The sequence below is a fragment of the Sphaerodactylus townsendi genome, linkage group LG15 (assembly GCF_021028975.2).
Source record: "Sphaerodactylus townsendi isolate TG3544 linkage group LG15, MPM_Stown_v2.3, whole genome shotgun sequence".
Classification (NCBI taxonomy): domain Eukaryota; kingdom Metazoa; phylum Chordata; class Lepidosauria; order Squamata; family Sphaerodactylidae; genus Sphaerodactylus; species Sphaerodactylus townsendi.
Window position 1 is genome coordinate 15,254,940 of NC_059439.1, and position 19,396 is coordinate 15,274,335.

At 46.0% G+C, this 19,396-nt stretch overlaps 1 protein-coding gene across 1 annotated transcript in view; it reads right to left on the bottom strand.

The window, feature by feature from the left end:
* Window positions 1-7,963: 7,963 nt before the first annotated feature.
* The window catches only part of ZNF652 (zinc finger protein 652), a 37,407-nt gene continuing 25,974 nt past the window's right edge, over window positions 7,964-19,396 (bottom strand). The window contains exons 3-6 of the mRNA XM_048516997.1: window positions 16,320-16,467; window positions 13,994-14,109; window positions 12,719-12,863; window positions 7,964-10,761 (exon numbers count right to left, since the gene is read on the bottom strand). Of these exons, the coding sequence (XP_048372954.1) occupies window positions 10,247-10,761; window positions 12,719-12,863; window positions 13,994-14,109; window positions 16,320-16,467 (924 nt within the window). The 3' untranslated portion in view covers window positions 7,964-10,246. The remainder of the gene's footprint in view (window positions 10,762-12,718; window positions 12,864-13,993; window positions 14,110-16,319; window positions 16,468-19,396) is intronic.

Genomic DNA, 19,396 nt, shown 5'->3' on the forward strand with positions numbered 1-19,396 from the left:
ACACACATGGAGTAGCAGCTGAGGGAAGGAGCGGAGCAGGCGTTGCCACGTGTAAGGTTTCCAACTCTGGGTCAGAAAATGCATGGAGATTTGGGGGTGCCATCATGTAACTGCAATCAACGGCCGTTGGGGCCGGTTCCTCCTCTCCCTCGAGCCCCCACTGCACATGAATGGAGCCATCGCCGCCATGCCTGGCGGGCCGGATAAATGCCTTCAGGGGGCCGCATTTGGCCCCCGGGCCGTAGTTTGGGGACCCCTGCTCTATATGCTCCTTCACAATTGTAATTAGCAGCATCGCCTATGAAACTATCCGGCTGGCCTCAACTAGAGCCCGCGCCTGGTGGATCGCTCTGTCAAATGAGACCAGGGAGCCTGCAGAATCTTTATATATGAAGAAAAATTACTCTGCCTGGCTCTTCTGTTCCGTCAGGCCTTCGGCTGAACGACTGTCTATAAATCATCAGCTGGCCTCCCTCCCTTTCTTTCATCTGATGTTTTAAGATCAGTTACGTAGGTATCAGTCAGAGTGGACCACCCCATCCTTTCCCTCAGTTTTAAAGCACCGTGACTGAACACTGTCTGTCATTTTGTACGATTATTTTATTATATCTGGATCAGGTTGTAAACTGCTCCGAGCCTATGCAAGAGGGGTGGGAGCGGTCTAAAAACTGATTGAAGGATGAGAAAAACTGCAGAGTAGTGGAGTAGATCACGCATTCATATGTAGAAGATCCCAGCTCTGTCCGGAATTTCCAACTAAAGTATCTTTGGTAGGAGGACCAGGGAAAGGAGTCAGTTCGCCAGAACCAGCATTATTGGCACAAGCACTTGAAATATACCTGACTTAGTTTATGATTTGCAGTTGTTGTTTTTTTGGCTTCCTGAAGTAAGTTGCAACTCAATTCAAGGACAGGGGAGGGGAATCCATTAACTCGGTTTTAAATATCTGATTGTGAGTTATCTTTATTGGTTTTATTTCCTGTACACTGGCCAGAGCCCATCGGAGGTGGGCCATCAGGGAAATATAACAACGTGGGTAGCAGGGATCAACCAGAATTGCTCCTGGTTTGTCAACGATGGTTCTCTACAAAGAAGAAGAAGAAGAAGAAGAAGAAGAAGAAGAGGAGGAGGAGGAGGAGGAAGAGGAGGAGGAGTTGGAGTTTGGATTTATATCCCCCCTTTCTCTCCTGCAGGAGACTCAAAGGGACTTACAATCTCCTTGCCCTTCCCCCCTCACAACAAACATCCTGTGAGGTAGGTGGGGCTGAGAGAGCTCCGAGAAGCTGTGACTAGCCCAAGGTCACCCAGCTGGCGTGTGTGGGAGTGTACAGGCTAATCTGAATTCCCCAGATAAGCCTCCACAGCTCAGGCGGCAGAGCGGAGAATCAAACCCGATTCCTCCAGATTAGATACACGAGCTCTTAACCTCCTATGCCACTGCTGCTCCTTAAGTCTCTTCCCAAGTGGCTTAAACAGACCCCTCCTCAGAACAGTGGAAATTAAGAGGTGCTTCAGAGTATGTTACTTCAATTACATGTTTTTAACTTCAAAAATTTAACCCACACCATTGTCAGCCCCCCACCCTGCCCCCAGTACCCTTAGTCTCAATGACAGACTTGGAAACCAGAATAACAAAAATAGATCCATTAAAAAAAAAGGTTACCACAGCTGGAAAACATCACCCTGCTAGTGGCTAACTATAGATCCCCAGCCCTGCCACACAGAACACGAGATTACAGGCTTCTAAGCACAGGATGGCAATGGGAAACAAGTTTTCCCTTCTAAACTACTGCCGACAGCTCACTGAGACAAGCACCTAAACTATCTGTGGCTTTGCAGAGCCCTCTCATTTAATACCGCATGCCTCAGAGAGATAAAAGAAGCAGCATATTACAGCCCAGGGTGTGGCCCTTGCCACCGATAATTTTAGTCCCTGCTTTTTAGCCAGGCAGGAGTAGGCCCTAAGGCCTGCCCAAAATTTAAGCCTCCCAGGTAGCAGAAGGTTATAAATTCTGTCTGCAAGGCCTATGAAAACCTAACATGGTTATTAACCAGGCTGGGTATGCAGGTGCAGAATGATCAAGTCCACTGTGGGTCCCTACCGGGAAGGTGGGGTATGAGTGAATTAAATAAATTATGAATTATGAATGAGGAGCAGCAGTGCCGTAGGAGGTTAAGAGCTCGTGTATCTAATCTGGAGGAACCGGGTTTGATTCCCAGCTCTGCCGCCTGAGCTGTGGAGGCTTATCTGGGGAATTCAGATTAGCCTGTACACTCCCACACACGCCAGCTGGGTGACCTTGGGCTAGTCACAGCTTCTCGGAGCTCTCTCAGCCTCACTTCCCCCTTGTTGTGAGGGGGGAAGGGCAAGGAGATTGTAAGCCCCTTTGAGTCTCCTACAGGAGAGAAAGGGGGATATAAATCCAAACTCTTCTTCTTCTAAATCCAATATTTGCAAAGCCTGTTAATTCTCCACCATCTCTCAAGTTTAAAGAAGCTGCGTATTAGATTGGATCAAGCAAGTTTTTAAAAACTCCGTCTCACCCAGTTATTTTCCACATTATGACTTCCATCACACTGGTTCAAGCATAACCTTTCGGTCCAAGGGTAGCCTTCCCTGTTCATCCATGGAAAAGCTGGCTGGATTCAGCCCATTTTTCACCCCGATATTTGCACAAGTTATGATTTGCAATAGGGTTTTGTTTCTTTTGAGGGGGAGGGCTGCAAAAATAATCCACTAACTGATTATTAACCACGCTACAGCCAGAAAACTACAGAACTACATGACATAGAACCTTATACAGGGGCCTCGGCTGGATTTCGAGGGGGAGGGGTTGGAGTGTCTTGCATCGTCATCATGAGAAAGGGATGAAGGCTCGAGGGCCCGCATCTTGTACCGCTGCTGGAGGTGGCCTCTCCTTCAACAGCAAATTTCCGGGCAAACTGACCTGCAAGCAAAACCAGTTTCCTCATATGGATTGCATTATCCAGACAGAGGCAAAAGTTTGTAATCCAATTTGAGGTTTTTGCAAGATCAAAGAACAAAGGCACACAATTGATTTGGGGGGGGGATCTTCAGTAACATTACACTCATCTGTCGCTTCCTAATCCTTAAATAGATAAGCAAACAACCTGAAAGCGGCCAGGAAGGTTAATTTTAAAGGGCGGTGGAGGCAGTAGTGGGCCTGGGGCCAGATTTATCGCACAGCATCTCTTAACTTAAAGCTTGTATTCGGTATCTCTATCTCAAAAGCCAGCTTTCAAACCTGAAGAGTTTTTTTCAAACTCAGATAGAAGACTCTAATCTCGTCTGTCGCACACACATCTAGAGAAAAGGATGACGCTACCCCCGCTCTTTACGGAGATTATTTCTGTCTAGCAAAAAACATCATGTGTCCAGTCTCTCAACCTTTCTGATTAGATAAATTGTCAATAAGAGGATGATTGAGGTGTTTTATCTGTTATCAAATATAAGTGTTATATCTGAGAACTACAAGGTATATGCACTGCCACACACAGGGTCAGGAGTTCGATCCCCCTGTGGGTCAGATATCCTGGCAGCTGGCTCATGGTCAACTCAGCCATCCATCCATTTCTTGGTAGGTAAATGAGTACCCAGCTCATAGCTAGGGGGTAAAGAATAGCCGGGGAAAGCAATGGCAAACTACCCCACAAAAGAGGCTTGCCTATGAAATCACTGCTCGCAGTGGTACCCCAGGGTCGGACACGACTGAAGGGAAAACTTTACCTTTACAAGGTATACAACTTTATGGTCCCCGCTTCTCAACAGTTCCATCCTCAGGGATGTATTGCTAGGACTTTGGAACCTAGTGCAGAATACATTGTTCTGAAAACCAATCCTTGATGTTTTTCAGAAGTTTCCTCCTCAGGGCTTTGACAACAGGTTTGAAAATACAGTGCATAGAACCTTCAGTGCCCTGCATAGTTTAAGAACAAAAGAAGAGCCCTGCTGAATCAGACCAGTGGTCCATTTTATTCAGCACCCAGTGGCCAACCACTGGCCAACCAATGCCAGAGGTGTCCAGTTTTGACTCGTGACAGATTTTTCATCAGCCAATTCAAACTTCAAGGTAGCCAGGACAGAATAAAATGGAAGAACCATGTTATCCCCTCCCCCAACAGTCCATCCCATTCAATTTTACAGAGATAAACTTGGCTGTGTCCAAGCTACGGTTGACACAGACACATGTCTGTCTAGTACACATTTGAAGTTCAATGAATGGGTCTGATTTTTCTACTGGTGAAAAAAGGAAGTAAGAGTCCTCCCTCTGACTACCAGGAAAAGCTGATGGATTTGCACAGAAGGGCCAGTGTGGTGTAGTGGTTAAGAGCAGGTGGATTCTAATCTGGAGAACCGGGTTTGATTCCGCACTCCTCCGCCTGAGTGGCAGAGGCTTATCTGGTGAACCGGATGTGTTTCTGCACTCCCACATTCCTGTTTGGGTTAGTCACAGTTCTTTGGAACTCTCTCAGCCCCACCTACCTCACAAGGTGTCTGTTGTGGGGAGAGGACAGCCCACGTGCACACTAGCATTCAGTACACTTGTGAACATGCCCCAAACCTCTTGAGAACGTAAGAACGTAAGAAAGAGCCTGATGGATCAGACCAGAGCCCATCTAGTCCAGCACTCTGCTACTCACAGTGGCCCACCAGATGCCTTTGGGAGCTCACCTGAAGGATGTGAAACAATGGCCTTCTGCTGCTGTTGCTCCTGAGCACCTGGTCTGCTAAGGCATTTGCAATCTCAGATCAAGGAGGATCAAGGTTGGTAGCCATAGATCGACTTCTCCTCCATAAATCTGTCCAAGGCCCTTTTAAAGCTATCCAGGTTAGTGGACATCACCACTTCCGGTGGCAGCATATTCCAAACACCGATCATGTGTTGCATGAAGAAATGTTTCCTTTTATTAGTCCTAATTCTTCCCCCCAGCATTTTCAATGTATGCCCCCTGGTTCTAGTATTGTGAGAGAGAAAAATTTATCTCTGTCGACATTTTCTACCATATGCATAATTTTATAGACTTCAATCATATCCCCTCTCAGACGTCTCCTCTCCAAACTAAAGAGTCCCAAACGCTGCAGCCTCTCCTCATAAGGAAGGTGCTCCAGTCCCTCAATCATCCTTGTCGCTCTTCATAGCCACGGATCCGAAGAGATGGAACATGTTCGAGGACAGCACAGCAAAGCTTGACAAAATTACCAGCCAGCAATGGTTTACAGAGAATTTACTCTCCAGCAGTCCCTCTGCCCTTCACAAGGCAGGATTTCTCGACCGTCCGTTCTTTCAGATTAAGCGCAAAAACACTTTCCTTAGCACAATTAGCTGAGCGGTATTAGTCACGCAGCATCTGGCACTGCAGAGCATCAGGGCGGCAAAGTTATGTTCAGCTCCCTCCCTACTACCTGAAAAGGAGTCGCGTGAAAACACAGCCTTAAACTAAAAGGAATGCCACTACATGCAAGAGCAATCTGTTGCCATGACAGTTTTGATGCAAACATTCAATTATGTGAAATCGTAGGATTTTGTGCGGACTACTACAAAAGAAGCCACAATTTTAATCCAGGGAGAATTTTGAGACATTCACAGCCCAACTGAAGCTGCATTCACCGCCCAACAGCAGCTCTGGGGCACTTTCCCCTGAATTCAATAGGCTGTATGTAAAATTCTCTTTCTGCAACAGTGGGAAGCACTGGAGGAGCTTGTTAATAAAGGACATTATAGAGTAAACAAGAAAAGCACCAACTGTTTTGCACAAAACTAGAACAAAGAAGGCTTTCTACTTCTAATGTGTCTAACGGTACAATCCAGATGAGGGGGAGCAGAGCTGTTTCCGGAGACAGTGCAGGGGAGGCAGCGCTGTGCTGCCTCCAAAGGGACTCCGGAGGCTGGAGGGAAATTCAAAATTCCTCCTGCCACCTGAAGACCTCCAAGGGCAAACAGACTGTTTTTGTGGTGTAAGTTTGAGGGCTGCATCAAGGGAATTCTCGGTGTGAAAGTCAGCAGGCACCACCCCAGGAACCCCCCCTGCCCCCAGATGTCCCAGTCTACAGCTTCATAGAATCATAGAGTTGGAAGAAACCCCAAGGGCCATCAAGTCCAACCCCCTGCCATGCAGGAACACATAATCAAAGCACTCCTGACAGATGACCATTCAGCTTCTCTTTAAAAAGCTCCATAGAAGGAGACTCCACCACACTCCAAGGTAGTGTATTCCACTGTCGAACAGCCCTTACTGTTTTTCCGGATGTTTAGGTGCAATCTCTTTTCCTTCACCTTGATCCCATTACTCCTGGTCCTAGTCTCTGGAGCCGCAGAAAACAAGCTTGCTCCCTCGTCAACATGACATCCCTTCAGAAATCTAAACAGGGCTATCATCTCACCCCTTAACCTTCTCTTCACCAAACTAAACATCCCCAGCTCCCTAAGTCATTCCTCGTAGAGCATGGATTCCAGACCTTTTACCATTTTGTTTGCCCTTCTCTGGACCCGTTCCAGCTTGTCAATATCCTTCTTGAATTGCAGTGCCCAGGTTGGCACGGCTCTGAATGCAGTGTGGCACCCACCTCCTAGTGTGCCCTCCCCACCAGTGTTACAGTGGTGGAGTGGGCAAAATGGGCTGGCACAGCCCTGCACCAGCTCCAAAAGCTGATTTCCCCCTCTCCCGGATTGGGCTACCCAATAAAGGTTTTTCTACTTGAGGGAAAAAATGGCACTATATAAAATACAAACTGCAGGAGAGGACAGTGCTTTATTCAACAGCCTACAGCAGAGCTGCCAAGGCAAGGGGGGGGGGGGTGTCCAGTGTTATGGAAAAAAAGTACAGTGGAGTCTGTCATGTCCAGTAACCTCACAAATTTCTGATCTCGAAAGTTGGCTCAGAGTGCCAGCTAGCGCGTGATTGTTCCAGCAATGATGCCAAGATGCATATAAGCCTCCTCATATGCAATTAAGACACCGGCGCAGCCAAAAATCCTAATTCACACACACACACACACACACGCACGCACGCACACACACATTGTTTATACAAAAAAAAAAGACTACAAAATGACATGCTAGGGTCGACTTACCTTATCTCCTTCCTTATTCAGGTGCTTCTTGTAGTCACCTTGAAAACCAAACTGTAAAACAGACCGAACCCTTGATAATAATTCAGTATTTATAATCTAAGGAAACAGAATATAGGCTTCAAATCAATGTTGAAGGCAAGGCCGGGGGGGGGTGTGTGTGTGTGTGTGTGTTCACGAAACAATATCCTAACTAGTGTCTGCATGAATCTTCACTTAGTTACCTCTGATCCTTTTTGGTATGTGCTCTGTTCTACTTCTCTTGGCAACGGTGGCCCATGTTTTCCTTTAAACGGGGGAGAGGAAAGGAGAATATTCCATTCAGGCCATGACAGTGATTTATCTCCTGTTCTATGCCACTGAGTCTTTTTTCCCCCAGCAAGGTAACCCACCTTACACATCCACTCAAATCAAGGCACAAATTAAACAGGTTCCAGCACCCACCAATGAACACATCCTTGATCTGAATGTCTCTAATATGAGCACAGAGAATTCCCCAGTGCTGAGAATGGGCTAAACTCTATATTTACAAAGCTCCAATTGAAGTTACTGTTTCGAGAAAAACAACCCGTTAAGCAGAGATCTAGACCTCTGGACTACTGTTCTCTGTAGTAAGGTGTGACGTCTCTGCAATGAACCAGAGTGGCAGAGGGTAGTTGTCCTCCACCAGAAATGACATTAGTTTGGGTAATAAGGCAAGGGTCATCTTCAACTGTAGGCTGCCCAATTTTTGAGGGAAGCCCCACCTTTATCTACTTTTATATTGAGAAATACCATTATCCAGGATGTAACACCATTTCCCAAGCCTCAAGGTGCAGCGTTTAATTTTGTATAACAACCACCACCACCATTTGAAATACTAGGATTCATAAATAGCAGCCAAATACTGTAAATTTATTGAGAAAACCATTGTTGCAAAATTGGCTTACAGCTGATTTACCAAGGTGAGTTTTTTTTTCCCCTTCCTTTAAATTTATAAAAGTAGATTCAACAGGCCAGACTGTTGGCCTACAGCATAGGTAACTACACAGAATTGTGGGTTTGCGAACATGACATGGAATGTACAGAACCATCCTGGGCTGTAGAAGAGGGTGAAGCGTTATATTAATGTTTCGCTTTTATAGCTAGCTTTACTACCTACAAAAGAGAAGGAACAGATAAATGTTATCACAACATCTTTAAAAGACTTGTTTGTCAGAAAAAGGAGGGGGGGGGGCACTAAGAAATTGCCATTTGCATATGAGATCAAGTATCAAAAAGATCCAATTCTCTTTTCGTTCTGTTTTGTTAAAAGCGGAATACAAGTTAAGACGGCAGAAGCACAATTATCAGAGCGTATCGGTGGGGACTGACCTGATGCAATATCCCCACCACATTAGTTCTGAATTAGCCTAATTTTTAAAAAAGGAAACAGTACACTGAGGATCAGCAAAACATGGCCTTGGGGGTGACAGAACTGAGCTTTGGGCAAACAGCCATCAGGGAAATTTAGGCTCTACTAGTGACAGATAATCTCTGTGCCTTCTCCTCCAAGGTGCCAACAAGCCTGTTTACATGCTGCTGTATTTCGACTTCAGTTACGTGAACAAGGACTGCGACGCTTTGCTTTCAAACTATCACCACAATTCAGTGCTCCTGGAGTCTGAAAAAAAAATACAACTAGCAACTCGCTTTAACTTTAACATATTTCTTTTCCATTTACCTGTGAACCCTGAAGTCAAAAATGTGTAAGAAAGCATCATATATTATACGCATCTGTTGTCTGTAGAGGACACTGCTTCATCATGTGCACATACTCGTAAACATTTTTCGGCCAACATGACAACCACGTTCCCACCGGATTCACCAATCCAGGTTTATTTTACACAAATCCAGCCACACAGCACCTTATTTGTGATTCCCCATTTTTCTCCTAGTGAACTCAAGAATCTCTGAAAATGACGGGGGGGAAATGAAAAAAAAAAGAAAACAAAACAAAAAGCAGCATCAAACGATTCCCAAATCAGAAGTCATACCTCAAACACACATTTACATAATGAACTAAGGTCTAATGTATGCCCAAGAAATGACAGCTTATTCCCACATCTGGTTGAGTCCGCCCCCCACACCCCAGCTTCATACCCCAATTTTGCCCCATGAGAGGGTCTACCCTTTCGGAAACATTTCACACTTTAGCCTAGTTGAGCTGAGCGAAAAATGTTTTGTGGGAACACAGTAGTTTAATGTACTTGACTTATAACTCCAAGTGAAAGAAAATAATGCAAGGCTAAGGGGGGGGGAAAAGCCCTACAAATAAGTTATATAAAGTTCTGAAATTGCCTCCACTTTTGAGACAGCCTTCCCACAGACTTCTTGGGTTTCTTTCCCTCCCACTCCCAGCACCTTTTTAGAGTAGTACAGATGTAAGAATAATTTTTTTTACTATAGAAGCTATTTGCATTTTTTTTAAAGAAATCACATTTGAATGATTATAAAAATTATCTATTATAACAACATAGGTCCAGCTACACTGAAAAAAATTACACCGCTTATTTCGAAATACATTTCATTTTAGAAACAGGCTACTAAATAGGTCTATACAAAAACTCTAAAATAATTTTTCTGTATTAAAATAAAGAGTGTGTTAGGAGAACTACTCAAATGAGAGTAAAGGTTTGCTTAGTGTCCTTTTTGCTATAATGCTTAATATTCTGCGATCATGTGGCTGGCTCGCTCAACCAGTGCGCACGCTCACACACCCCTCCCCCCCCCAAAAGCCGGAAACAATTAATAATACACAGTGATAATTAATGCTCTGGGTTTTAGTCTCACAGTCTTTCCGCTAAGTACAAAGGAAACCAGGCCCGTCCCCTCTTTGAGGAGAAAGTCCGGGATATAAAAGCAAGCATACCTTATCAGCTGATATGAAATTGTAAAAAAAATTCCACAAGTCTCAGTCATTGTGAACAGTAAAGTCAACAGTAAAATGTGCCAGCCAAGTCGGGCTTCTGTTGTGTTGGGTTCCCTCGCATCCAACGACCACTTTGCTGAACAACTGAGATCAGTGTAAAGATCCTTCACTTGGAGCTACGGGCGACGCCACAAGATTTCAGGGCGGGGGGAGGGCACACGTCCATGTGCAAAAGACCAAGAGAACGGCAGGCTGAAGACAAGCAGTTAGTGGTGCGGTACTGAGCTGTTTTTTTCTGCTAGGTGCCGCAGAAAACTGTCTTCACCTTGGCCCCTGTGATTTAAAGGCTCACTCTTAAACAGAGCGGGAGGTGGGGGTAAGTGAGGGACGGGGGGGACCGGGAGGTGATGCGGATGGTGTGGATGAAGGTGCAGGTGAGAATATGGGTGGCTGACAGGGCGGGGAGGAAGCGTGCTCACCGGGTTCATATTAATTGGTGGAGAAGCAGTTGGGGCATTGGGCGTGTTCTCAACAGAAGGTACAGTGGTAGCAGGAGAGGTCGTGGCGAGGAGTATCTGGGCAGCGGGCAGGACGTTGACTGGACTGGTGACGCGGAAACACTTCTCCTTGTGCGCTTTTAGCATGTTGGAAAAGCGGAACCGTTGGCCGCACACGTCACACGGATATGGCTTCTCCCCTGTGTGTGTTCGGCGGTGCCTCTTCATGTTGGGCCGACTCGTGAAGCTTTTGCCACAGATTTCACAGATAAAGGGCTTCTCTCCTGTTAAGAGATTAAACATGGAACTTATTGGAAAACTGAATGCTAATCTTGATCTGTTAAGGGTACCTCAGTCAAATTCAGACTTTTTGGCTGATATACCCATAATTATTTATTTTTGCCAGCTGACTTATGGTTACCCCCCCCCCCCCCATGGGGCAGGGGTGGCAAACATACCATCCCCCAACCACTTGAGGGGGCTTTTCAGGCCTGCTTGCCCATTGAGGAATTCCCCCCCCCCCCCCCGCTTGACTGCAAATTGGGAATGAGCGGTGGGGGGTATGCCTAAGCTGGCAAGCAGGCCTGATAAGCCCCCTCAATTTAAGGCAGCCACTGTACCCCATTATGGGCTCACCAGTCCAGGCACCCCACAACCCAGTGTTATTCTGGGGCCAGCCAAGGCAGCCACCCCAACCAAGTCATACTTATGCCATATCTGCCTCTTGTAACAAATGAGTCTGACACACATTGTAGGCTTTTCAAGGCAAGCAACATGCCATTTACTGCTTCCGGGTCATGACCCTGGTATTCCTTTGAGGTTTCCCATCCAAACACTAGACCCTGCTTAGATTCTGAGATCTGATAGCCTGGGCTATCCGCGTCAGGGATATGTGGCCAAGAGATTTTTAGATAGAAGAATTTCATAGCTAGCACTGGTTTTCACTGTTGGGAAAAAAGTACTCTTCTCGGCCAAGGAATGTTATCATACCACATCTGAAGAATCCTTGGTCCTTCTCTGACTCTGGTGCTCCAAAGTCGATTTCTCCCCACCCCATTTGTTTACAATAATTCCTCTTTTGCCAGCACCTTTTGTGAGATCAAAAACCTGAAACCCTTCTTCTTTCCAAACATGTTTGGCAAGACAACCCACTCTGCTGGACTCATTTAACCCCTTGAGTGTCTCCCTTTCCACCTCGTTCCTGGCTGCTTCTCCCTTGACCTGTTCAGCTCCTCTGGTTTCAGTCCAATTTCCCTTTCAGATTTTTGATTCCTTTATCCAGCCCAGCATGGAGCTGGCCACGCATCTCCAAGGTTCCAGACAGAAGTCTTTACCAACCCAGCTGGGAATGGTTTGGGAAGTACTCTGAGAATTTTCTTCCTACTACTACAACCTTCTTTGTTGTGGCTTTCCTTCACCCCCAACTACAGGAACCTGCCTCTACCAAGAACTGTCACTCAGACCATTTACCTCTTTTGCCAGATCATGAAATAGCTCTTCCCCAAAAACCATTTTTCCCTTTTGCATTCAGCATAAAAAATTGAAGCCAGACCTGCTTTTAACATAACCTTTCCCTTTCGGCCTCTGCTCTTGTATTCCAGATACAACAGTGATGCTGTTTTTCATACTGGGAACCTTTTCCCAGAACCTATGCACTGCTTCACTGAAATCTCTCTTCAAAACCTGCTTCCCCCCCATAAACCCTTGCCAATGAAAACCCATAAACCTCTCCAAAATGACACTAAGCTGATGTGTGGTTGCGCTTACCCACATTAATCTCCTTTATCCCGAGTCCTCTTTCTTCCTTCCCAGGGTAAAACTGAGATTGGTGTGCCCTTGAAACAGGTTACTGCCTTTTACAGTTATTATTCTACAAAGGGGTTACAAGAATTACTCTTCAGATGGAGGAAGAAGTCAAGTGCTGAGTAACCGGGTGACCTTCGTACTCTGGATTACACTCAACCTTGAAAGGCCTGTACTCTTTTCCACTGACAGATGACAGCAGATTTGTATATCAATCCACCATTTCCTGGGCCTTCTCTCCTCTAGAATGCTGTGCTTGGATCCTAGTGCCTACTGCTACCTAGTTCTGTCCCCAAGGCATTAGGACTCAAGCGGAGCATTCTAGAACAAAGAAGGTCCAGAAAACAGCAGATATAATATACAATTCTACTGTCATATTTCGGTGAAAAAGAGTACAGTGCACTTTTGCAAACAAAAGAGGAAAAACAATATCCTTACCAGTGTGGGTTTTCATGTGCTCATCGAAGTACTGTTTCATGTTGAAGTCTTTGCCGCACCACTGGCACATGAACTGTTTATGGCCGATGTGGATGCTCATGTGGGACCGAAGCTGGTACTTGTACTGAAACCTTTCGTCACAGTTCTGTAAACAGATCAATGGGATCTTTCACTTGCCTGAATCGCAATGACAGAGCAGCTGCATTCCCGACGGGAGAGAGACCCAGAACACCACGAGCGTGAAATCGTGGTTAATGCTGATGAATTCTTAGGGGCAATTGCCTCAGGGTCTCAAAATGAAAGACAGGCTGCACGTTAAGGTGTCACTGAACAATCGTGTTAGAAGAAATGAAAAGATAAGCCAGTTTCTCAAAGGTTCAGACTATTACTTTAGGTAGGCTGGAAAACAGGCTTGATGGCAGAGCAGGAAACGGGGGAGGATTTTGCTCTATTTCATTTCAAAACCCAGACAAAGGAGTCAAAGCAATTAGTAATACTAATACACGTAAAAGCTTGAATCCTATGACAATGGAAATCACACAGATTCTCTCCCCATTGCTCCCTCCCGCTACAGCCCTTTTCAAACCACCCCACTTCCCTCAAAAAATTTATTCCTGGAATTGAAGAACAGCGGCTTGGCAGGCTGCAGTGAGGACCCAGTGAAACGTTTGCTCCCCTCCTTTCCTTTCCATCAACTGGAGTTGCACTGACACAATCAGCAGGAGGGGTGGTTTCAACCCCCTTCTTTCTCTTCACTGGAGCAACCCCCCCCCCCACTCATGTGGCTGGTCATCTTATAGGTCCCGTGACCCCCCAGGGGCTAAAAGGGACAGCATGGCGGCAGAGGAATGCATGGGAAATCAGCACTCTGTTGTTACTGAAGTCACTTCATACATAAAATAACATCCAGATGACACATGGCTATTTGCTGCCTTGTCACCTCTTATTAATTCACTATAACAAAACTGCAACCATGTGGACATCAGTTGGTCGCAGTACTTAATCACACCGTGAGGTACATTTTACCATGGGCCTGCTACTTCACGCCTTTCAATAATGGAAGGGACATGGTAAATATGTCTCTCTACAAGGCTGGATTCTACAGATGGCTGGGAGCCCCACACGACTGAAGGAGCCCCACAGTGAGTTAAAGCAGCTGTCAGGCAGTAAATAAGTCACCTACATGCAACCTCAACCTCCATTCACCACTATACGTGTGCTGTTCAAATTTAAGCAATTCCAAACGTTTCCACACTAAATGAGCAGAGCCCGTACCTCACATCGGAAAGGTTTCTCGCCAGAATGCTGCAGAGAATGAACCTTGAGTGACATGCTGCGTTTGAAGGATTTTCCACAGGTTTCACACGTGAACGGCATGTCCTTGGTATGTGCTGAAACGTCAAATGGGGGAAGAAAGTTCATATCTTGGCATGAACAGCTGGCTTAATTTAAAGAAACACCTCAAGATGACTTTCAGGTTTTGTTTAAGATTCTGAAGGAATACAGGTAGTCAAATAAATGGGCTAAAATGGAAGCCCCACCACCACCACTTTAACCCAATCAAATACATTGAGGCAGGAAGTCCCAGGCAACAGGCCAGGCATCTGGCTATGGTGCTACAGTTGTGCCAGCACAATGTCTGGTGTGCTGTCCCACCGCCAGGGACACGGCAGCGGCATGCCGGCAAATTTGCCCCTCTGCTGGTGCAGCCCTGCATTTCTTCCACATGCAGATTTGCCCCACCCCCACTGATGGGGTTGACAGTCTTTTGCAAGCACTGATCACAGTACGTGGTGATATTATGCCGTACAGATTGAGAGTAGGGGATGGCCAAGAAACACTGAACCAAAAGGATCCATAAGACAATCATTTACTTGCCAAAATAACTCAAGTGGGCTTTGCCACAGAATTTAGAAGACAAAAAGCCTATCAACTCAGGTTGATAGCAAAAGGTTTCCTTCAGCTAACAAAAGATAATGATCTTCAGTTGAGAGCCTGGATATAAACCACTCTGCCTAAACCCCTTATCACTGGAAGAAAATATCCTTTTACTACCACCCCACTCTGCCTAACGTCATACCTTTAAGCTTATACTTCCCAATCATCGTAGTGGGCCATACAGTCTCAATGCCAAAATCGTAACTTTAGCAGGTAGGTAACATTTATTGTGTGAGTCTAAAGGCCATAACAATATAACAAAACAAAACTGCCCAAGCAATGATAAATATAACAATACAAGAAAACACAGCGAGGTTAAAAAGAGTTTTGAAATTATCAAGACCAGGGTAGAACATAGATTGTAGTATGTTTAAACACCACGATGAGACTTTGGCATGAATCTTCTTGGCGGCCGATGCATACAGTGACAACACATCATTGACACAATGATCCCCTTTGGATGAAAGATAAATGATTTTGTCTGCCACTGAATACAAGGCTGGCTTAGCTAAAATGGCTGCCAGAAACGTGGCCCTTGGAATTGAGTACGGGTCACAAGACAGGACAGAATGAGGAAGGTCCTCCAATCTTCAACAAAATGAAACGTCTTCCAAGCAGCATGGCCGTGATCAAGTCCTCCTTCATGAAGGTCCAGCTATCCGATTTAGAAATGGTCAAGGTGATTACCTTCTTCCCTTCCCCCACTCGAGCAAAATTACACCCATCCCCGGCAGGCTCCTCCACTGCAATCTCTGGCGCAATTCTGTAGATTCTCTCAGGGCGCTTGGCCCAGAGGCACCAGAATGGCTGCCCACCCTCCACTGCAATCAGGCACACGCCTCTGTCAACAGACTTTATTATACAACTAAGAAAGGAAGGGCAACTGAAGCAGCTGAGGCAAGGTACAGAGTCCTTGGGCTACCCACAGATTATAGCACCACCCAGCTGCACCAACAGTTTTTACATATTACAGCCAGCTCCTGCAGCTCTTGTTTTCAGGAATAGAAAGACAGAAGAGTTTTGGATTTATATCCCCCCATTCTCTCCTGTAAGGAGACTCAAAGTGGCTAAAAATCTCCAGAGCTGTGGCTATGCTAAACTCCGCTGCTTCATATTGATGTATTTGGGGCTGTGTAGGGATGGGTGGAGGATGATGATGTATGAGTCTGAAATTGTGTGCATCGAGGAATGCTGCTGTAAATTTCGTTGTGCGTGCACAATGACAATAAAATGCTTATGCTTATTATGCTTATGCTTCCCCCACCCCACAACACCGTGTGAGGTGGGTGGGGCTGAGAGAGCTCTGAAGAACTGTGACTAGGCCAAGGTCACTCATCTGGCACAGTTTATCTGGTTCCCCAGATAAGCCTCCACAGCTCAAGTGGCAGAGCGGGGAATCAAACCCGGTTCTCCAGATTAGAGTGCACCTACTCTTAGCCACTACACCACGCTGGCTCTTGTCTCCGCCTCTGGTGCATTCCCACATGGAGATTCTATGGAAGCAAGTCCCCCTCCCATGCTCTGGCAATGGCTGGTGAACCATTAAGGGGTAGTGACGGACAAGAGGCTTGATGTCATATTTAAAACACAGGAAGCCCTTTGAACAGATGCTCACGAGTGAAGGGACTGAGAAGAGGCACCAACAGGAGTGGCAAACACTCACCAACCATGTGCTTGCGCACGTGAGCCATGGTGTAGAACTTCTTCTCGCATATCTCACAGGAGAACTTTTTCTCTGCATACCCATGGACGATCTTGATATGCTCGTGAAGGGACCACAGCTTCTTGAATGATTTGTTACAGGAAACGCACTGGATGACAGATGGGGACAAAGAAGGGGAATTCAGACAGAGCTCGTTCTGGGAATTTCAAGCCCTCTGCAGTACAAATGAAGAACACGCACACACAAAGAGGATCTTCACAATGGTTAGGAATACCTTTTTACGGCAGCCGCTACAATGCCGCCCGCTTCAGTGCAGAGTTCTGCCGCTTTTAAAGCCGTTTAAAAGCTACAAGTTCAGTGAAGGATAAATGAATCTTCTTGGCTTAGGGTGCCACCTGCTGTTGTCTGAAGGACTGAACAGCAGTTACCATTTAGGTTTCAAGAATTTGGTGGGTATTGCACTAGTTTCATAGTGGGGAGTGGGAAGAGCTCTTAATATTGAGGACAGCTAGGTGTTACAGAAAATGACCATAAACTGGCCCTTCTTCCACAATGAAATCATACCCTGCATCTGCTGCCTTAGAAATTTAATATTCTAGTCTCCTTTGGAAAACTGCTGCACGCAAGCTGCAAGAACCATACTGCAAGTCAACCGGGGGGGGGGGGGGGCCCTTAAGGATAACGATACACAACAACTATATCGAAAAGAAACCAAGCCAATTCTTCAAGATTGAAAACACTGGCTTTCTGCACGCTGTTGGCAAGTTTTATTTATATCACACAGGATACAACAGAGAGAAATTTTTCTCTTTCTCACAGTACTTCGATTTCTTATACCTTTAATGGCATAAAAATAGTTTATCATTAACATTGCAAGATAATAACAGCCTTTACAACTTCTGACGAGTTAAAATAACACCATTTAAAAATTTAGCCACCGCTTCCAACAGCTCGTAGTTGTGGCTGTTTAAAAGATATATAACCTTCTGTTCATCTGTAGTGCCTTCACTTCCATGCAGGAAGGGGAATTTCTCACAGTACTAAAACCAAGGGGAATACATTGAAATTGCTGGGGGGGGGGGTGGGGGGTGGGGATTAGGACTAATAAAAGGAAACATTTCTTCACGCAGCGCGTGATTGGTGTTTGGAATATGCTGCCACAGGAGGTGGTGATGGCCACTAACCTGGACAGTTTTAAAAGGGGCTTGGACAGATTTATGGAGAAGTTGATCTATGGCTACCAATCTTGATCCCCCTTGATTTGAGATTGCAAATGCCTTAGCAGACCTGGTGCTTGGGAGCAGCAGCAGCAGAAGGCCATTGTTTTCACATGCTGCATGCAAGCTCCCAAAGGCATCTGGTGGGCCACTGCGAGTAGCAGAGTGCTGGACTAGATGGCCTCTTGTCTAATTCAGCAGGCTCTTTCTTATGTTCTTAAACAGTATTTTTGAAATTCAGACTCACATGTTATGCCACCAGAATAAACTGTTCAAAGAGAAGTTTTGGTTTTTAAATTTCTTACCAAAGTTGCTGAAACATACACATTTTGGCAGAACTTCATTAGGCAGGGGATGGGTGGCGGTGAAGAGGAACAACACACTCTTTTTAGAAAAGATTAAGGATGGAAGGCAGCCAAACTATACACCAGTGGCCTGCAATCGATGGCCCTACAGCCAAGTGTGAGTCTTTAAAAAAAGAAAATGTAATCTAGAGGTGGGGATATACTGGAGGGATAGGGTGGGTCAAAGGAAAACCAGGCAGTTTTGGGGGGATTTGAGGGCTTCTTAGAAATCCTTTACATGAAGGGGTGAACAGTTGCCTGTCACCCAAATCAGAACCATGAGCTGAAATCAGCCTGTTTCTACAGTCACACCAATAGTGTGATTGTCCCACCACCTCCCTCCTGTGGCAGTTTGAAACACTCTCCAAATCCTTCTTCTAGGGCAGTGATGGAGAACCTTTTTGAGACCGAGTGCCCAAATTGCAACCCAAACCCCACTTATTTATTGCAAAGTGCCAACCCAGCAATTTAACCTGAATGCTGAGGTTTTTGCTTAGAAAAAACTGGTTGGCTCCCTCTTCTTCCACCCCACCTTCTCGAGCGGGGGCCAGCCTGCTCTAGCCTCCAGCAAGTCCCTTGCGCACCACTGTGCCTCTCTGCCTCTTCTGCGCCCCCCCCCCCCACCATGGGCAGCAGCCACCCGGAGCACAAGCACCAGGCCTACCAGCTGAGTCCTCCCGGCTCATCACGGTGCGCACACGTCGTGCTCAGTGGCCCAGGCCAGCCTAGATGTGTGTGTGGGGGGAGGGGGGTGATTTTACACCCCCCCATGATGAACTCTGTGTGCGCATGCCCACAGAGGGCTTTGAGTGCCACCTCTGGAACCCGTGCCATAGGTTCGCCATCACTGTTCTAGGGGGTCCCTTATCCCTCCAAGAAATGAGATTCCCGAGAACATTAGGGACTGTTGCAGAACAGGAAAAAATGAGAAAACTGCTCTGTGAGTGGCAATCCTTTCACCTGCTGAAACTCATGCACATCTTTATGACAGTGCACTAAATCAACCGTGGCAGGCAGGGGTCTGCAGGTATCTATCATTTGAGGGCACCATGGAGTCCACCACCATCTTTTCTGACACCTACCAAACGTCTTGAGGAAATGGGTGGGGCCAGACAGGGCTTTTGCCCAACATGGCTTCTGATTGGCTGTGCAGATTTTTGCTTTGGCAGTAGCTGCCACCACATCATAAGGACCTACACTGTGTTTTGGCAGCATGCAGCAGTCAGGTTGTTGCTGTGTCCACTGAGCAGTGTCAAAATTCCACATGTGTCCACAGGGGTTGGGGACCCTGATATATTGTATTCCTGTGTGTATTGTTTATTGTGAGACCTTATGTGTGCCACTTTTTAATATAGCATTTGCACAACCTTTGCACAAGCATTTGTTTAGGCTACAGAAACATCACGTTTTTTCAATGACTGTGTCAATAGCCACTAATGTCGTCACAGCTATGGCCAAGAGTGCCTTTTTCCAGCTTTCACGGAGTGCCTTTTTCCAGCTGCAGACTTTCCTGAAT